General features: G+C 36.1%; 2 protein-coding genes across 4 annotated transcripts in view; both read right to left on the reverse strand.

Moving 5' to 3' along the window:
• The window catches only part of camsap3 (calmodulin regulated spectrin-associated protein family, member 3), a 45,440-nt gene extending 40,587 nt beyond the window's left edge, over window positions 1–4,853 (reverse strand). For all 3 annotated transcript variants that reach the window (XM_067382586.1, XM_067382587.1, XM_067382585.1), the window contains exon 1: window positions 4,411–4,853. In XM_067382586.1, the coding sequence (XP_067238687.1) occupies window positions 4,411–4,543 (133 nt within the window). In that variant the 5' untranslated portion in view covers window positions 4,544–4,853. The remainder of the gene's footprint in view (window positions 1–4,410) is intronic.
• Window positions 4,854–5,963: 1,110 nt separating this feature from the next.
• Window positions 5,964–17,599, reverse strand: xab2 (XPA binding protein 2). The gene is made up of 19 exons (XM_067376522.1): window positions 17,465–17,599; window positions 16,936–17,084; window positions 16,729–16,852; window positions 16,439–16,636; window positions 16,179–16,313; window positions 14,179–14,343; window positions 13,428–13,572; window positions 13,196–13,347; window positions 12,977–13,096; window positions 12,758–12,889; window positions 11,706–11,837; window positions 11,168–11,281; window positions 10,851–11,013; window positions 10,475–10,665; window positions 10,264–10,386; window positions 10,002–10,173; window positions 6,604–6,730; window positions 6,354–6,463; window positions 5,964–6,253 (listed from the first exon to the last, which is right to left on the reverse strand). Exons 1-19 carry the CDS (start codon window positions 17,498–17,500, stop codon window positions 6,192–6,194), a joined length of 2,550 nt encoding a protein of 849 aa, XP_067232623.1. The 5' UTR covers window positions 17,501–17,599; the 3' UTR covers window positions 5,964–6,191.
• Window positions 17,600–19,016: the final 1,417 nt, after the last annotated feature.

Genomic DNA, 19,016 nt, shown 5'->3' on the forward strand with positions numbered 1-19,016 from the left:
CTGCAGCTTTAAAGAAGCATTCTGGAGCAGAAACACAACAGCATAGCTCTATAGCTTATGTACAGTTATGTATGATATATTATGTTACTTTTTACTTCCCTGATGCTATAAACTTAATTTTTTAATCTAGAAGAACCTAAATATAGGAGGTCACTCAATAGAAACTCTTCATCAAAACTCTTGTTTGCAGTTGAAAATTACAGACTGCTGATTGAAGATTGCATTACTCATGCCAACACAAAACATCTTTAATTATATTCTAATTATCCACCCGTTTCAGAGTTAAACGTTATGAGTAACGCGAACCGTTAAATCTAGGTCTGCAGCTTGTTCACTTGCTAAAAACGACTCCAAACGGGTTTAAAACAAGGACTAAACCAAGAATAGGAATGCAGACTTACAATCTGAATTAACAGTGGCTCATTAGGTGAACACTATGAGGCTTTTAAAAACAATCCAAGAACACACAAACACACTCGCTACCCCGTCTGCTGCACCCAAAAAGAAAAACAAATCTACTTGTGTGTTTCAATTCACAGGCCAGAGACCATCCTCTTCTGACTATGAGAAACACACAGATTAGAAACAAAAAAAAAGTGATGCATCATCTAGGCGTTTTTTAGACCCGATAACCAATATTGATGTCACTGTACAAGCGCAACAGAGGAAAGCAGTAACAGATTATGTAAGGTTGCATGGTTACAATGGGAAATAAATCAAGTTGACTAATTACATGGACATGCATCGTCCTTTATATGAGAGTGTATAAAATGAAACAGCATATTTTAGACACTAGGACAGGTCATCATTTGTTTTAAAGGGATAACTGACCCAAAAATGAACATTTTGTCATCATTTACTCACCCTCAAGTTGTTCCAAATTTCTTTCTTCTCTTGAACACACAAAAAAAAAAAGATACAGAGTGTCTATTTAAGTGCAAATAGCATCCCTTGTTGGCAAATGCTATTCACACTAGCTCCGCCCACCAATGTCTGGTTGGGTCACTCGAGTTTTAAAAAAGACGCACAGAGTTTAACGTCTTCAGTGGCACAGGAAGTAGTGAATAAGGCTTGCAAACCTGGCTTTTAATGCCGTCGACACCGGTTCAAATCCGCCTTTTGCCGAACTTGCATGTATTTTCAATAAAAATGAAAATAATGTACCAACAGTGGAAATAAACTGCGAATGAGTGTTTAATAATACTAAAAGTGTTTATTGGGTAGGGTTAGGGGAATGCGTAATGAGGGTTTTTATTCTCCCAATAAGGCAGAATCTATTCAATAATTTTGATAAATATAATCATTTGCACTCTATGATATTATTGCATCCTGTTAATGTACAAAAACACTGAGGTGCAAATAGTATCTGCTAGGGCTGTCAAACGATTAATTGCGATTAATCACATACAAAACAAAAGTTTGAGTTTGCCTAATATATGTGAGTGTACTGTGTGTAATTATGTATACAAACATATCCATGTACATATTTAAGAAATATTTACAAGTATATGTATTTATTTATATTTTTATAAAATATATATTATATATAAATAAAAATATTTTGTATATAAATAACATATTTCTCTTAAATATACATTAATTTGTGTGTATTTATATATACATATTAATTAAACACAGTACACCCACATATATTATGCAAACTCAAACTTTTATTTTGTATGCGATTAATCGTTTGACAGCCCTGGTATCTGCCAATATAAAGTATAGATAGCATCTAATTACTATTTACTCTTATTGCAAAGAACTGCTACTTTTACATGGTGTAAATAGAATCTATCGTTATTTTCACCTAGTGTAAATAGCATCTATCGCTAAGAAAATATGCTATTGTCACTTAGTGTATAATAGCCACTGCCAAAAATATATATTTTAAAGAATGTTGTTAAACAGTTGACGGTAGAACTAACTACAGAAAGAAATACTGTGAAATACTGAAATACTGTACAGGTTTGGGTTTGGAACAACTTTAGGATGAGTAAGCGATGACAAAATGTTCATTTTTGGGTGAACTAACCCTTTAAGGCAAGACACTACAGGTAAAACTATTGTATTAATTGTACTATTGTCAATTTTGAGATTTTGTGCCATTTTACTTCCATTATATCTTCATTCAGATTAGGTGGAAAGAAAACATCCAAAATACACATTTAAAGGTGCCATCGAATGTTTTTTACAAGATGTAATATAAGTCTAAGGTGTCCCCTGAATGTGTCTGAAGTTTCAGCTCAAAATACCCCATAGATTTTTTTTTATTTTTTTTTTTAACTGCCTATTTTGGGGCATCATTAACTATGCGCGGATTCAGGGTTGCGGCCCCTTTAAATGCCCGCGCTCTCCGCCCACGGAGCTCGCGCTTGCCTTAAACAGTGCTCAAACAAAGTTTACACAGCTAATGTAACCCTCAAAATGGATCTTTACAAGGTGTTCGTCATGCGTCGGATTATGTGAGTATTGTATTTATTTGGATGTTTACATTTGATTCTGAATGAGTTTGAGGCTGTGCTCCATGGCTAACAGCTAATGCTAAACTGTTGGAGAGATTTATAAAGAATGAAGTTGTGTTTATGAATTATACAGACTGCAAGTGTCTAATAATGAAAATAGCCATGGCTCTTGTCTCTGTGAATACAGTAATAAACAATGGTAACTTTAACCACATTTAACAGTACATTAGCAACATGTTAACGAAACAATTAGAAAGACAATTCACAAATATCACTAAAAATATCATGGATCATGTCAGTTATTATTGCTCCATCTGCCATTTTTCGCTGTTGTTCTTGCTTGCTTACCTAGTCTGATGATTCAGCTGTGCACATCCAGACGTTAATACTGGCTGCCCTTGTGTAATGCCTTGAACATGAGCTGGCATATGCAAATATTGGGGGCGTACATATTAATGATCCCGACTGTTACGTAACAGTAGTTATGTTGAGATTCGCCTGTTCTACGGAGGTCTTTTAAACAAATGAGATTTATATAAGGAGGAAACAATGGTGTTTGAGACTCACTGTATATCATTTCCATGTACTGAACTCTTGTTATTCAACTATGCCGAGGTAAATTCAATTTTTAATTCTAGGGCACCTTTAAGTGTTTATTTTATTACACTTAAAATGGTCTCAAAATGATTTTTTTCCCTCCTGCACTAAACCAGAAATCTGCTCTTCAGTTACACTTACATAAACTAGACTTCTCATTTAAAGGTTTTAACAAAAGGGTTTGTTCATATATTATTCTATACCATATCATTACAGCACATTTTATTCCTTAAAGCCTGGTGAAAATTGCCTAGTGACAGCACTTCCTGATTGTATAAAAGAAGATATGCAAATCCCCTCAGTAATAAAATCCTTTAACATGCCACCAAAATGAAACAAGACATTTGAACCCGGCTTGATCTAATGTTCTGTACTTCTGTACAGGGAATTGATGCACACACAGATAATTGCATCTTAACATTTCATAAATGATGTCACACTGCAGGACACTGCTTGACGTGCTCTCCAAGCATCAGTATAAAACACAGTTTCCTTGTTATCATTTCTAAAGTAAGAAATTAAACATACCGAGCACTTCAGTGTAATTATCACCCGTCTGCTCTGTTCAGAAACCAAGACCTCCATCATCTGTGTAAGTGCTCTTGTGGGTGTATTATTAACAAAGGGGTTCGTGACAGTGGGTGCACATGCACGCGTCCTGACAGATACATATTCATATATTTAGGTCAAAACTACTACATTTCTGCACATCATAACATCATAATTCCCAGACAACACCATGTCTACTGAAGGGATTAAGCACGTGCGATTAAAACCCTCCTCACGGGCAAACAAGGACGTGTTTTATCTTGTCTCATATTAAGGCATAGTTAGTTTTTAATGTGTATTTTACTCATTTTTATTGTATTGACTGTTACAATAGGCTATTATAAAACACATCCCATCTGATTATTCATGTAGCCAAATGGGCACTTTTAGACCAGACTATTAATTTTATATTAAATGAATTAAGAGAGCCAGGCTGCATGCATATCATAATAAGACACAGCTGGGCCACAACCAGCAGCTTTCCATGCTCTTTGTGTTGTGAAAAACGCTGAGTTTACACACTCTTCACCTTCACACATGCTTTCCTCCGCAGTCACTGAACAATGAGCAAGTGAGCAGGTGAGAGAGCAGCAGATTTAAGGAAATAAAAATGTGTCAGACTCAATGGGCTGCGTCTCAAAACCTAGCCAGCTGCCTAGCTAGACGGTATTTTGGCAGCATTTTTGCGCAGTTTTGGTGTTCTCATGCTGCCTACACATGTTCAGCTGACTCAGGAGGAGAAATTGCCTTCTAGGAAGGCAGCACGCTAGGGTTTGACACACGGCCACTCTCTGTATACCTGCATTGCCGTAGGATTTCGCCAGCAGCCACCCGACACTGGCGCAGATTCTGGCTCTGCTCGAGTCGTACTGATCCAATGGCTTTATGTCCGGGACCACAAAAGTCTTCCTCATCGCATTCGAGTCCACCATAGCAGGTCCAAAACAGGAAAAACAGAGGAAGGCGATGCGGTGAGGGATGAAACAAAAATCAAACAGTCATCCTTTTCTTTCACGCGACCACCACAGCATCGGGACTGCGAAAGGCCGATATTTCTAGTAGCGTTCCGGCGAAAAAAATAAAGTAATTTAGAAATTATTCCTCTCTAAGTCTTCTTTTCATATATCCAGTATAGCTAGCGGGTGTGTATAGATGTTTTAGTCTATCGGAGCGGAAGATTCAGCGATATTCCAGGGGATGTTTCACTATTTTCGACCCCGCTTCAGAGTCCACATCGCTCTAGCTGATACGCTCCGGACTGATTTCCAGGTACTCCATACTCCTGTCAATCATCTCGCCGGGCGTCCAATCAGGTGCCAGACAGCGTTGAAGGGGCGGGGCTAAGCATGTGAACATGAGCAGCAGGTAGGAAGGCGCTTTAACTCATGGAAACAGGTGCAGGACAGGTAAAACTTGCCGAGAAGGAAATATTAGTCAGCGTAATACATATAATTGTCATGGCATTACTAAATTGAGTAAAAGTTTCCTTGCATTTTGGGAGGATATTTCATTTCTATAGCAAATACATGCCTGTGAAAGACCTATTTTGCCTCACACACACACACTAGTGAGCTTGATGTTGTGGATATTTAATAAAATAACAATGCGACAAATGTAAATATGTAGGCCTCAGCATGTCATAAACTACTTTATCAAACCCTCTTAATCACTAAAACAATGTAACTAAGCACTTAGAGAAGTACATCTGTGAACAAACCTAACAGAGGACAGAATTCAGTGAAGGTCACATGATGTTAAAGAGACCACTGCTGTAACTTTGTAAGAAGATTAACTCACAGAACTATTTTAATCTAATTAGGGAGGACCACGGCATTTGTTTTTCCTCATTCTTTGGTTTTCCATGTTCCTTAGTAGTGGAACCAGCAGTCAAAATGTACTGCTTATTTACAAATCCAATTATGCTTACTGATATAAACAACAACAACAAAAAAAGCCTTGAACACATTTAAAAGAATAAATGTACATCCCATTACATAGAGAATAAGAAATGTGTACAAAAAGAAAGTTTAAAGAGAGTGTCATAAAACAAGTTTACCAAATGATCCAGGTTTATTTCAGTAAGGCGATGATTTATTGTCAATTGAATTGGTTCAAAATAATCAGACTAACTGAAATAAGCCTAGCTTATTTGGTAAACTTATTTTATGAAGCAGGCCCCCCGGTGATCAATGACCAGATGTGCTAAATGTTTGTTTGTTTTAAATGAGGTATTCCTGAAACCACAGCATTCAGATTCAACAGCTCCACCCATGTGCAATTATGGGCAGCGCCTTCAGAGACTTTGCAGTATTGCGATCTGATAACAAATGATTTGCAGATGCCATGCATGGAGATTTTTCTTTTTTAATATACAGCAGACAGGGGGAAAACAATGCAATTCTTGCGCTTTAACATTTTATCTACCCAATGTCTTCATGGAAAAAAAATTAAAGCATACAAATGCTAGAAAGAGTGACACCATGTGGTCTGAATTGGTATTGTTAAAGTGTAGAAAACCATTTACATCAGCACGTTGCTAATAATTTTCATTGTTTCTTGGTAACTGAATCTGGAGCAAATTCAGTCGTCCTTTAGTCCTCCGAAGACAGCAGTAGGGACAGATTTCTGCTCCAACTGGACTTCTGAAATGACACAATTGTAAATGATCAGCAACTGCAACTCAAAATCAAAGAGCTTATGAAAAAAAAAAAAAAACACCAATCATGTCCCATCTGAACTAACCATCTGGTTCTCCATCCTCTGCATCCTCATCTTCATCATCATCTATGTCAATCTCATCTGGATTAGCTTGCTTGGCCAGTTCGGCGAGTTCACTGCGAGAGGTGTCACTTCTATACAAATCAAACAAATGTCAAGTGATGTAAATAGTACAACAGAAACTTCATTTCCAAACAGGGCAGAATTGTTTCAATAAGCCTTTATGCTCTGATTGATTTATGTGGCCCGCCTCAGACCAGGGCGCAGTACACACCTGACGAAAAGGATCTTGTCTTTAGGTTTGGGTCTGTCCTGTTCAGCCTCTGCCGCCAGTTGCTGAGCCTTCTGCTCCAGCAGCCTCATGTCATCCACTCCGCTCTGCCCCGGAGCAAGATCTGATACTGAACACACACAGGCAACACAAGCGTTTACACACACACACACACAGAAACTTGTGTACTGTTATATAACCTCAATTTGTGGATTACTCCAACACCTATTTGCTTACCACTTTCACCTGTGGTAAGAGAATACATTTCACATGCAAATCATGTCAAATGATTAATGGCGATTAATAGTGTTTACATAATATGTGTATGTACTGTGCATAATTATGTATATATAAATACACGCATACATATATGTATATATATTTAAGAAATATTTGTGTATATATATTATATATATATATATATATATATATATATATATATATATATATATATATATATATATATATATATATATATATATATTCACACATTTATATAATTTATATTACATATAAATATTTTTCAAACTAATTTTTCTTAAATGTATACATGGATGTGTGTATTTATATATACATAATTATACATGGTACATACACATATTATGTGCACTAGCAAATATAGATTGTCATTCTAGAAAATAAATTCTGCACCATTCTTCGGTCCAGTGTTATTTTAGTATTATTTATATACTTATATAGTGTACATTCAAACCAAAAATTATTCAGACATTTTTTATATAATTTTATTAGTGAGTGCAGGACACTATAGTTCATTTATGTAAGTTAGGATAGCAAAATAAAGCAAACTGTGACATATTATACCCAAAAATTCTTCATACAGTGGACTACCAGTAAAACTGATAAAAATTTGGAACCAAAAATTCAGACAGTTTAACTCAAGATATTGTCATATTTTATTACACTATAGTGAATAAACTATTAATTAATTAAATGTTCAAGGTGTCTGAATTTTGGTTTGACTGTACATATTTATTACTAACTTTAATTTTTATATATTTTCAGATTTCATTTCAAGGTTTTAGTCATTTTGTTGCGTTGTCGTTCATTTTTTAATTTATTTTCTATATATTGTAGCATTAATTTACTTTTCAGTTTGAGTCATTTTAGAATTTCAACCTAAACATATAGTTATAAACTATAGTACTTCATCTTTAATGTGGTTGGTTTTCTAAAAGTTGTCTTTATATTTCCATTTATTTCAACCTCATTTCAATGAATGAAATCGATTTTTAATTGTTTTCAAATTTAGTTAATTAAAACTACTCCAGTTATTAGTGTGTGGAACGTTTTTTTTTTTTTTTTTTTTATAAAGACACATTTTTCCTGCAAAGTGAACATGAAACAACAGCCACAACGGTAGCCCAAATCAATGGCTAAATAGCTATTCAGTTCTTGACTAATATTATGTTCCCTGCCTGCATATCATCAGACAAAACAAAAGGATATAAAAATGTTGATGAGGTTCATATACATTGAAGGGGTGGATTCTGGAATCCACTTCCGCTTCAATATATATCCGAACAATATATATCTTTTAAGTTATTAAATCAACATTTATCTTTCTGTTAAATTATTTGAATGACTTCTTCGACGTATGTTAAAGAATTTCTTTTCCTTTTCAAACACTAGAAAATAATTTTGAATATTGTCTGTACCTCTCACTGAGAGAAAAGAACATGTTATCAGTATGTTTTGGGAAAGTTTCCTGCTCAGAGCAGAGCTCAGATCAACTTCAACCTTGAAGAAGCTGTGAAACGTTTATGTGCACTAAGTGTTCTGTGCAGGACCTTTGTACTGGACAACTGGCACTCTGCTTGAGACCAGCAGACGTCATGTCATGACCCCAAAAAGACATCCAGTACCTTAATCCAGGGTCCCCTCGTCAGCATCGCAACGAATGGAGATATGCTTCTGACTATCTGTCCATGTGTGGATGATTACCATATTTATCTATTTTTCTTAGCCAATCAGAATTATTTAACCTGAAATAGTTAGTTGACTCTGTTAGAGTATAATTGTTGTGGAAATGTGAATGTACGCAGAGCGGCCTACGAACTCCTTGTGAGACTTGAAGCTGGCTTCTGCTGATGAAACTGCAAACTATTCTTCAGTAAAATTTTCTTCAATTTATTTTTTTTTTTTTTAAACTCTGACTCCGGGTCTTTATTCAACATATCTGGTCTCAAGGGTCCTAAAAATGAGTTTTTTTTCCCTAACAACATTAATAAAGTTTTTTTGCACACATACAAAAAAACAAATATATGCAGAAAAATTCATTTTCAACCCTCGTTCAACATAATCAATAATTTTAGATCATTATGTCTGAAATGATCAGTTTTTAACTCTTTCTCTACCAGTTTTTGATCATTTTCACAAGTTTCATGGCCCCCAGAATATTTTGTTGTATGAATATCTGAACATGCAATATATCAAAAGAAAGAACAAACCTTCTGCTTTTAAACAAAGCTTCATGCATTCTTTTTTTTTTTTATCAACACTCAAATATGGGCAAGTTTCATTTAAAAAGCAACATTTTTAGCAAAAAGCTGAGAAAATGGCATTTTTGTCAAAGACTAAATCAGATTCGGAAGGATGATCAAAACATAGATGGAGTAAATCGAGTTCATCAACACCCCTAAAGCTTGCACATTCCTGCATCTCATCCTGGGTTGACATTTCATTCAGTAACATTAAGCAGTTTGATTTATTTGCTGTTTAATGATGATGACCGCATTATTTTACATATGCATATGATTACATATGTGATATTGCTTGTTTCTGCTTTGATCAGGAGATTCAGTACTCTTTCAAAAGGTGTGTAATAGCGCCTCCTACCATATAACAGTGAAAACACGGAAAGCAGGAATGTCAGTAAACGGCCACTGTTATGACTGGCTAATGTCATAGGAAACAGTATCAAGGCCTACACGCTATAGCACTTGAGTAAGTGTTGTGAAAACATCCATGTAAAATATTTACAGATGAAGTTATAAATGGTCACGCTGGCTCTTTCGTTAAAAAAAAATGTGGATACTGTATCCATTGTAGACAGTGATTACAATGGGATTTATTTGCTTTTGACTAGTGTCAAACTGAACACCAGTGGGCAGGGCTCATGGTGTGATGGTGTAAAATGAACTGTTGAGGTCTTGCTCAAGAGGCAGTCATAAATCTATTTTCCTATGTGACATCACAGATCCCACAATACCCGAACTAACCATTTTTTAAAGCTTGATTGATTATATAAACGTTTTTTGTTAAAGGACGTTAAGCTATGAAACTTGCAGGATGTTTTAATGCAACAAAGATCTCTTACATGTCAAAATCTCAAGGAAAATTTGATTTCTCATGTCATGACCCCTTTAATGAATGAAACTTACTTGTTCCAGTAGCATTAGTGGTTGCCTTGAGCATCTGAGAGGACATGAAGTTGACTTGGGTGTTGTATGTGGCCTGCACGCTACGTTTAATCCTCAGCATCTCACGGATAGTGTCCTCGTTACCGTGTCGAATCTCAAACTCCTTCCAGGTTTGCCAGAAATGAGCAGTCAACTGATCAAGAAATGGTATGAGAGGTCATTCAAAATCAAGTATCACACACAAAATGACCACAGTAATGTGGAACGGTACGGTAAGATTTACCCTGGGATCACAGATCTGAGAGCAGTAAGAGTAGATGGCTCTCGCTCTGTCAATCTCTCCAAGTTTGCTCTCCATGTCAGCGAAGCGCAGGCACATGTCTCTGGCGTGTTCATCTGGCAGGACCTGCACCAAACCGAATGTACTCATTACAGCACAAAACATGCTATTATTCCCGATGTATTTTCAAAGTGATAACTGCGGAGTGGTTTACCTCAATGGCTTTCTGATAGATGGCTCTTGTGTGAGTGACACCATAAATCTCTGCTGCCCGTTTGATGTAGATGTTGAACATTTGATGGCGCTCCTCTGGCTCTACAGCCGCGGTGGCTCTCTCATACACAGCCATGGCATGTCGCGCCAGACCGTACTCCTCTTCCAGCTTAGCGTACAGCAGGTAGATTGCTGTTAAACAACACACATTAAATCAGGTCTGGGGTTTTTAGATCTAATAGAGTTGGCTGTTTATTTCCAAAAGGCTTAATAGATTAGAGCTGATCAAATGGATTCTAGATTTTATGATAAACATTTACTCTTAATCTTAAATGAATGCAGTTAATCATATTAATTTGTGTTTTCTATATTATTACTTTTGGCATATTTAGGAGGACACCTATCCAGCGCTTGCTCAAACAAATCTCGTGCTCTCTCCAGCTTCTTGCCTCCATAACGGTCGATGAACTTAGTGAGGTACGTGTTCCAGATGTCATGGACATTAGGCCACTTAAAGAGGGCAATGCCACGCTCATATGCCTACAATCAAAATAAATCCAGATAAACAAATATAATGAGAAATAAATAAACAGGTTTGTTAAAGCATAAATGAATAAATTCCCAAAAGAAAGAAACAATAATGAATAAAACAGAAGGTTATGTCAATGTGACAGATTGAGTTAAATTCGCTTACCTTGAAGCTATCTTCAAAGTAGTTGTGTTCTTCAAGAAACATGGCATAGTTAATGATGATCTGAGGCGTGGCGATCCGGAGATCAATGATGCGATCGTACACTGCCTTTGTGGACTGACAAAAGCAACAGTTCCATTAACAAACAACACGGCAAGAATCTTACTGCTAAATAGGGATATCAAAAGTACCAACTTTTTTTAAAAATGTGACAATTCCAGCATTTCTCCCCAGCATTTTGAGCGCTGTTGAGCAGATTCTTAAACACCTCTGATTGGCCATTGTGTTGGATCTGCTGACGCCTGCTCCCGTGTGTATCCGCGTAAGCACTTTGTGAAGAGCATCATTGATGTAGCCAATCACAGACATATCTGTTGAGCGTGTGGACGGCCAATCAGAGGTCAGAATCCACTCTACAGCACTCAAATTGCTAGGGGGAAATGCTGTTATTGTCACATTTTTTTTAAATTTCATTACTTTTGACAATCCTACTGATAAGTCTAGCTTGCTAAATATAGTGAAAAGAAAAACAGCGGCAAACCTGGAACGTGCCAAGACTCTCCTCCAAGTCGGCAAGCATGGACCAAACTTTCAAAGATTTATATACTCGATTCTGCACCGGTTCTGATGCATCAAAGTACTCCGCTTTTCTTGATGGAATCGCTGTTGCTTTCTGAGGAGAAAAAAATTTGTCAACATCTGGAAAACTTTGATGACATAAATTCTCACTGATCTCCAAATCAAATCAATTATAGCAACAAATCTGGGCTGCAAAACAACTTCAAATATTATTATACAGAATAATTAATAATAGTAATTGTATATTAATAAAATATTATTAAAATATATTTAATTTCATTAAAATGCTAAAAGCCTTTAAAAATCAGTATGTACAGTAGTGACCAAAAGTGATGTTTTTAATGACCCCACAAGTTCGATTAAACCATCAAAATGCGAGGAAAATATTTTAGATTTTTTAAATATTTTAAAAATGAGGGAAGAACAAAACACTAAACTTGGTTAAGGTATTTATCTGACAAAATTAGCATAAAATTTATCTGACAAAATCTGAAAAAAAGCAAAGTACATCTACAGTTGGTTCACTCGTTGTTGCATGTGTTTCTAATTTCTTTGTTTGACAGCCACAGCCTGGCCAAAAATTATGTTGGCAAATTTTAATATGTTTCATTGCGCTCACATGTAAAACAAATGACTCCAATCACATCTCCTTAATATGCTTACAAAATCTTTAACAAATGTGTAATAACATTTCAATAATGGGTGAAGATGTTAATTTTCCAAGCTGAAATATTTTCAACTTTTATTTGTCCCCACTACAGCTCTTGCCTTTGACAAACATACCATTTTTTAAAATTCTGCGATCATGAAATTGATTGCAGTTAATTATTTGAATCTATTGCCACTCCAAGTTTATGCTAATAACAGTTATAAAAAATAATAAAAAAAATACAGCTTTGTCATCATTACAGCAGAAGTACGAGAGGAAATATCTCTGAATCAAAAAGGTTGGGAACCGCTGCACTAAAGCACTACTGGTAATGTGTGACACAGTGGCAGTTCTCTGTCTCTTACCCTTAGTATACGCAAAGCCTGGTCATAGTTCTCATGTCTCAGCTCCATCTCTCCATACTCACACCACACTGCAGCAAGATCATCCACCTGTTTGTAGTTCACCTTCGTGGCCTTCTCAAAGATAGTCCGAGCCTTAAGTGTTCAAGGGAAATAGCTAACCATCAGTTTAGAGCAACGTGGCTACAAATTACCGACAAAAGTACATAGGAAGTTTCGTACATCATCTAGCTGTTCGTTATCCTCATAGAATCTGGCGAAGGACACCCAGAGACTGTGAGGCTTTCCTGTGGCTTTCACAGGATCTACTGTTTGCACCGCCTCTGTGTATGTGTTGATGATCTACAGAAAAAAAAAAAAAGGCTGTGTAAAATAAATCACACACAACAGTTACATCGAGACAAATACCGACTGATTTAAAGATGTAAATGTTGTTCCAACCTGTCGAGGTTGGCCCTCGTAGAGTTTGACTCTCTTGTGCCACTCGTGAACGTTGTGAGGGTTCTGACGGAGCAGCACACTGTTTAATAAGAGCGGCCGTCGTGTTATCAGCAACTCAAAACGGGCCAATCGCAACTCCAAGTCAATGTCTTCTGCAGTGGGGAAATCAGCATTTCTGTAAGACTAACATCAAGGTTTATTTGCTTTAAGGTCCTTAAGAAAAATCTCTCACCATCTTCGTCTTGTCCCAGTTCAGATGTGGTCTCCATCTTGGCAGCGATCATACTCTCTTCAAACTGTGCATAGCTGTCAAAAACCTGGGTGAAGTCTCGCACAGTGACTACGGTTAGGATGGCTTCCTCATACACATCTCGAGCCTTGAAAAAGAACAAACAAGACAGATAATGGTGTCAACCTGTCCTGTGCGTGAACAGGGTTAGTATATTCAGAAGAGTTTAAGGGTAAGTTTACACAACAACAATGAACTAAAAACAGGAAAAGTTTGCGTTATTCCCATTGAGACAACAAGGTATTATTTATAAGCCAGGCCAGTAGTTGGCGAGGTCACTTTGTAAAGAAAAACTACGCCCCTATAAACTGAACACGTAACACGCAAGCGCATATTCACAAATTCATGTTTCTGTAGTTCATACGGAGACAATTAAGGTATTGTTTTCAAAAACTTGCCTTTGAAATACATTTTTAAAAGTTTGCATTTTCAGGCCCCCAAAACGCCACTGTCGTGTAAATGAACGGCCAAAAAGCATAAAAAGTTTTCTGTTTTTACTTTAAAACGGTGTCGTGTAAATGGCCCCTTAAGGCCGGGACACACCAAGCCAACGGTCGGCCATCAGTGAGCGTCTGTCGGGCTAGTTTTTTTCAGTGTGTTCCACTATTCGGCGGAAGTTTGCCCGATTCAGCATGCTGAATAGTACTTTGAAGTCGGCTTGGTGTGTCCCAGGCTTTAAATTTCACAGTTTTACCTTCTCAAAGTGGCCACTGCGGATGTAGTAATCAGCCAGAGAACACCAGAGTTTGCCAAGCTGGTCAGTAAAGCGGGTGAGACCTCCTCGGATAATCGCTCCCACGTTCAGTGAGGTCACCTTGTCCGGGTTTTGTGAGATGAGGTCACAGAGCTCGTGCCAAAGCTGTAATTGAATTTTCAGGTTGAATTTTCAGAATTTGCATGATGTATAATTCACAAATTATATATGGACATGAAGATGGTTTGAAGCATCACAATGCATTGATCTTAGAATGAAGATTGAATGAATCGATTAAGGAACTTTAATAATTATAATTCATAATGACCAGTGTATTAAATGTTCATTTCTAATTTAAAATATAATTCCTGACATATTTTAAACCACCAAATCTTCAGCTTTTTTGTCTTCCAGTATGAATTAAACTCTAATCAAATGTTGACCAATTTCAGATTTCATTATACATCTTTTAGTATTATTAAAAAAAATCTTTGTCACTATCATTCAAAAGTTTGGGGTTAGTAAGATTTTTTTTATCAATACTTTTATTCAGCAAGGATGCATTAAATTGATCAAAAGTGACAATAAAGACATTTATAATGTTGCAAAAGATTTCCATTTCAAATAAACATTTTTTTAACTTTCTATTCAACTAAAACTCCTAGAAAAAGTATCACAATTACAAAAATACAAAGCAGCAAAACGAAGAAATGTTTTTGGGCATTAAATCATCATATTAGAATAATTTCTGAAGAATCATGTGACACTGAAGACTGGAGTAATGATGCTGAAAATTCAGCTTTGATCACAGGAATAAATTAGATTTTAAAGGTGCCGAAGAACAAGTTTTCAAAAGATGTAATATAAATCTAAGGTGTCCCCTGAATGTGTCTGTGAAGTTTCAGCTCAAAATACCCCATAGTTTTGTTTTTTTTGTAATGATTTTTTTTAACTGCCTATCATTATAAATGCGACGATTCAGGCTGCGGCCCCTTTAAATCCCCTCTACTCCATGCCCCAAGAGCTCGTACTTGCCTTAAACAGCATAAACAAAGTTCACACAGCTAATATAACCCTCAAAATGGATCTTTACAATGTGTTCATGAGGGTGTTCATGCAACATGTCTAATCGTGTAAGTATAGTGTTTATTTGGATGTTTACATTGATTCTGAATGAGTTTGATAGTGCTCCGTAGCTAAAGCTAACATTACACACTGTTGGAGAGATTTATAAAGAATGAAGTTGTGTTTATGAATTATACAGACTGCAAGTGTTTAAAAATGAAAATAATGACAGTCTTGTATCCGTGATTACAGTAATAAACGATTGTAACTTTAACCACATTTAACAGTACATTAGCAACATGCTAACGAAACATTTAGAAAGACAGTTTACAAATATCACTAAAAATATCATGATATCCTGGATCATGTCAGTCATTATTGCTCCATCTGCCATTTTTCGCTATTGTTCTTGCTGGCTTACCTAGTCTGTTGATTCAGCTGTGGACAGATCCAGACGTTAATACTGGCTGCCCTTGTCTAATGCCTTGAACATGAGCTGGCATATGCAAATATTGGGGGCGTACATATTAATGATCCCGACTGTTACGTAACAGTCTGTGTTATGTTGAGATTCGCCTGTTCTTCGGAGGTCTTTTAAACAAATGAGATTTATATAAGGAGGAGGAAACAATGGAGTCTGAAACTCACTTGTTTTAACTCTTGTTATTCAACTATGCAAAGATAAATTCAATTTTTGAATCTAGGGCACCTTTAAAACATATTACAATAGAAAACAGTTATTTCATATTTCTAATAATATTTAAAAAAAACTTCAGTTTGTGACCAAATAAATGCAACCTTGAAAAGCACAAGAGACCTTTTTTTTTTTTTTTTTTTAAACATAAAAACCAAAATCTTACCAACCCCAAACCTTTGAACAGCAGCATATTGTTTTGGTGAACAAACTCAAAATGTAAAACATGTAATTTGCTGACCTGATAATTAGACTTTCCCTCTTTAGAAACAAAGTTTTCATCATTGACCACAGCTGCCAGTCTGAGTGCAGCTTCATCCAGACGTCCAACTGAACGCAGGTAATCAATGTATTCCTCTGCATTCTCAGGAGACAACTACAGACAGGACAGAGGAAAAGGAAGTGTGTACACAGAGCTCTATGAATGAGGCAACCCAGCAAGCAATGTGTGTATAATAATCAAGTGTGTATTTAGTATTCAGCATAACATCCGACCCTTACCTTTAGATAACGACGAAAAACACGAATAGCTGTTTCTGGGAGAGGCAAGTTGCGGCCAAAGCGAAGATACAAGGGCCAGATGCGAGGATGCTGGGTAACGGGCAGAGCTCGTAACGCCCTATCGAACGTCCGTCGGCTCCGTGTAATTTTGCATTGAGACACCATGAACTGACAGTAGTCGATCCATATCCTCGGCATCTGAGGAGACAGAAGAAAATATTCAACCATCAAATCACACAAGTAACTGTCACACAAAATAAACTTGAAAATGCATTAAAGGTCAACTTTACCTTATGCATAAACACAAGTGCTCTCTCATGACAGTTGTTCACCTCCTCATATGCTGGATCTGTGATACACTTGCCTTTCACCTGTTTCCTCCTCTCTCTCAGGTAGTTGTACCACAACTTGTAACTGACAGAAAAGAAACAAACATCCTTTATGTGTGTCAAGCACAGGGGTTCAATATAAGAGAGAACAAGATGACATGTACATACCTGCCAGGCAGCTCTTTTAAAGCCCTTTCATAGATCATATTGAGCACCGATTTCTGAGCATTTTGCTTGTGCTCAATGTAACGCATCCAGCACTTCACTGAATATGGATTCCTGATGATTTCTTCCTCATAAGGCAAATCATCATCTTCCTGCAAAATACACATGACTCTCAGCATGAGTTTATGAAACACAGGTGAATGCAAGCTCAAAAAGATAGTCAAGTTTGAGTTATAATCATATTTGCTCGCTTAAATTGGTTATTTAATTTCACATATATATTAAACGCATATGCTAACTAGTAACTTAACTACTGTTACCAATTCAGCCTGTTATTAAAATATGACGTTAATCAATGTAAACAACACCACTCCAGTTCATTTTTGACAGGCAACAAATCACAGATGTTTCTAATTAAAAACTTAAAACATTATTTTTGTTTAGTTATCGCAGTTAGCAAGCTAATCACAGCTAGCTGAGAACAGGTTCAGTAAAATGTCACGAAATCGACTTAATAAACTCAAATACTTACGAATAAAACGTCTGCCTTCCCGCTAAGCGATGGCATTTTCCTTTGCTTGACAAAATCCGTCTAATAATGCTAAAAACTCAGTGTAAATCTTGACAAATCAAACACTTTCCCAACGTGCTAAGATCGTTGAATACAAACGCCCCGCCCTTTTTCTGAGTCAAGTCGATTCCTATTGGCTGACGAGAGCAGTACGGTGGCTTAGCAGGTTGTGTCAGTCAGAGCTTCTCTTCTAGGCGTTTTTTTATGGATGTCGGTGCAAGAGAGGCTTCAGTTCGGTAAATAATCCGTTAATGATCTTCAGCATCTTTGTCATTATTCTGCACTGCGCTATATTTGGACTTTACAACGAAAAAAAAAAAGTTTTATTACAGTAGAGAAGCAGCTGTAGTATATACCACTGGTCGATATCAGTGTAACGTTAGTAACCCTAAAAATTGAAAAAGAGTGTGCTGTGCACTTGTAGTGCAATTCAAATCATAAAAGTATATAAAAATTGTACTTTTAAATATAATATTAGGGAAATAAAAGACCACTTAAGTGCATGACATTTTAAATCATTGTTTTAATCATTTTTGTCACTTTAAAGAAGTACACTTATTTTGATGTGTTGACTAACATACTTAAGCACATGCAAAGTACTTGATTATAATTTGAACTGTAATGACATTCGATATTACATTTAAAGTTAATATATTTAAATGTACTAAATTTCAACTTCATCATGACAAAATATATGTGACAGTTTTCAATAGCAATGACATTAAAATATATTTTAGCTTGTCAGTACATTTGTAAGTATGTATACTTTAAGTATGCTAGAGTGTACTTCTTTTTCACAAATTCTAGTAGTAACAGTAAGTATTTTAAAAACAGGTATAAAGCCTCACACAAATATATATTTATTTATAGTTCACAAAAGATTGTCAAACACAACAGAAGCAGCACAGACATATTTGATCATCCATCACAGCATATTTTTTTCTAAATACTATACATTTGCACCTTCACTCAAAGGATTAGTTCACTATCAAATTAAAATTTCCTGATAATTTAACCCCCATGTCATCCAAGATGTTCATGTCTTTCTTTCTTCAGTCGAAAAGAAATTAAGGTTTTTGATGAAAACATTCCATGATTTTTCTCCTTATAGTGGACTTCAATGGGCACCAAACAGTTGAAGATCAAAATTACAGTTTCAGTGCAGCTTCAAAGGGCTTTAAATGATACCAGACGAGGAATAAGGGTCTTATCTAGAGAAACCATAACTCGTTTTCTTAAAAATAAATAAATAAATAAATAAAAGTTTTAACAATAAATGCTCATCTTGAACTAGCTCTCTTCTTTATTAGAAATCCAGCAGTGTAGACACTGCTAGGTGTATTACTGCCCTCCACAGGTCAAAGTTTGAACTAATTGTTATATACTTGCACAAGCATATAGTATAACATTTAGTTCAAACTTTAACCTGAAGAGGGCAGTAATACACTTAGCAGTGTCTACACTGCTGGATTTCTAAGAGCTAGTTCAAGATGAGCATTTATGGTTAAAGCGT

The sequence above is a fragment of the Chanodichthys erythropterus genome, chromosome 3, assembly GCF_024489055.1.
Source record: "Chanodichthys erythropterus isolate Z2021 chromosome 3, ASM2448905v1, whole genome shotgun sequence".
NCBI classification, from domain to species: Eukaryota; Metazoa; Chordata; class Actinopteri; order Cypriniformes; family Xenocyprididae; genus Chanodichthys; species Chanodichthys erythropterus.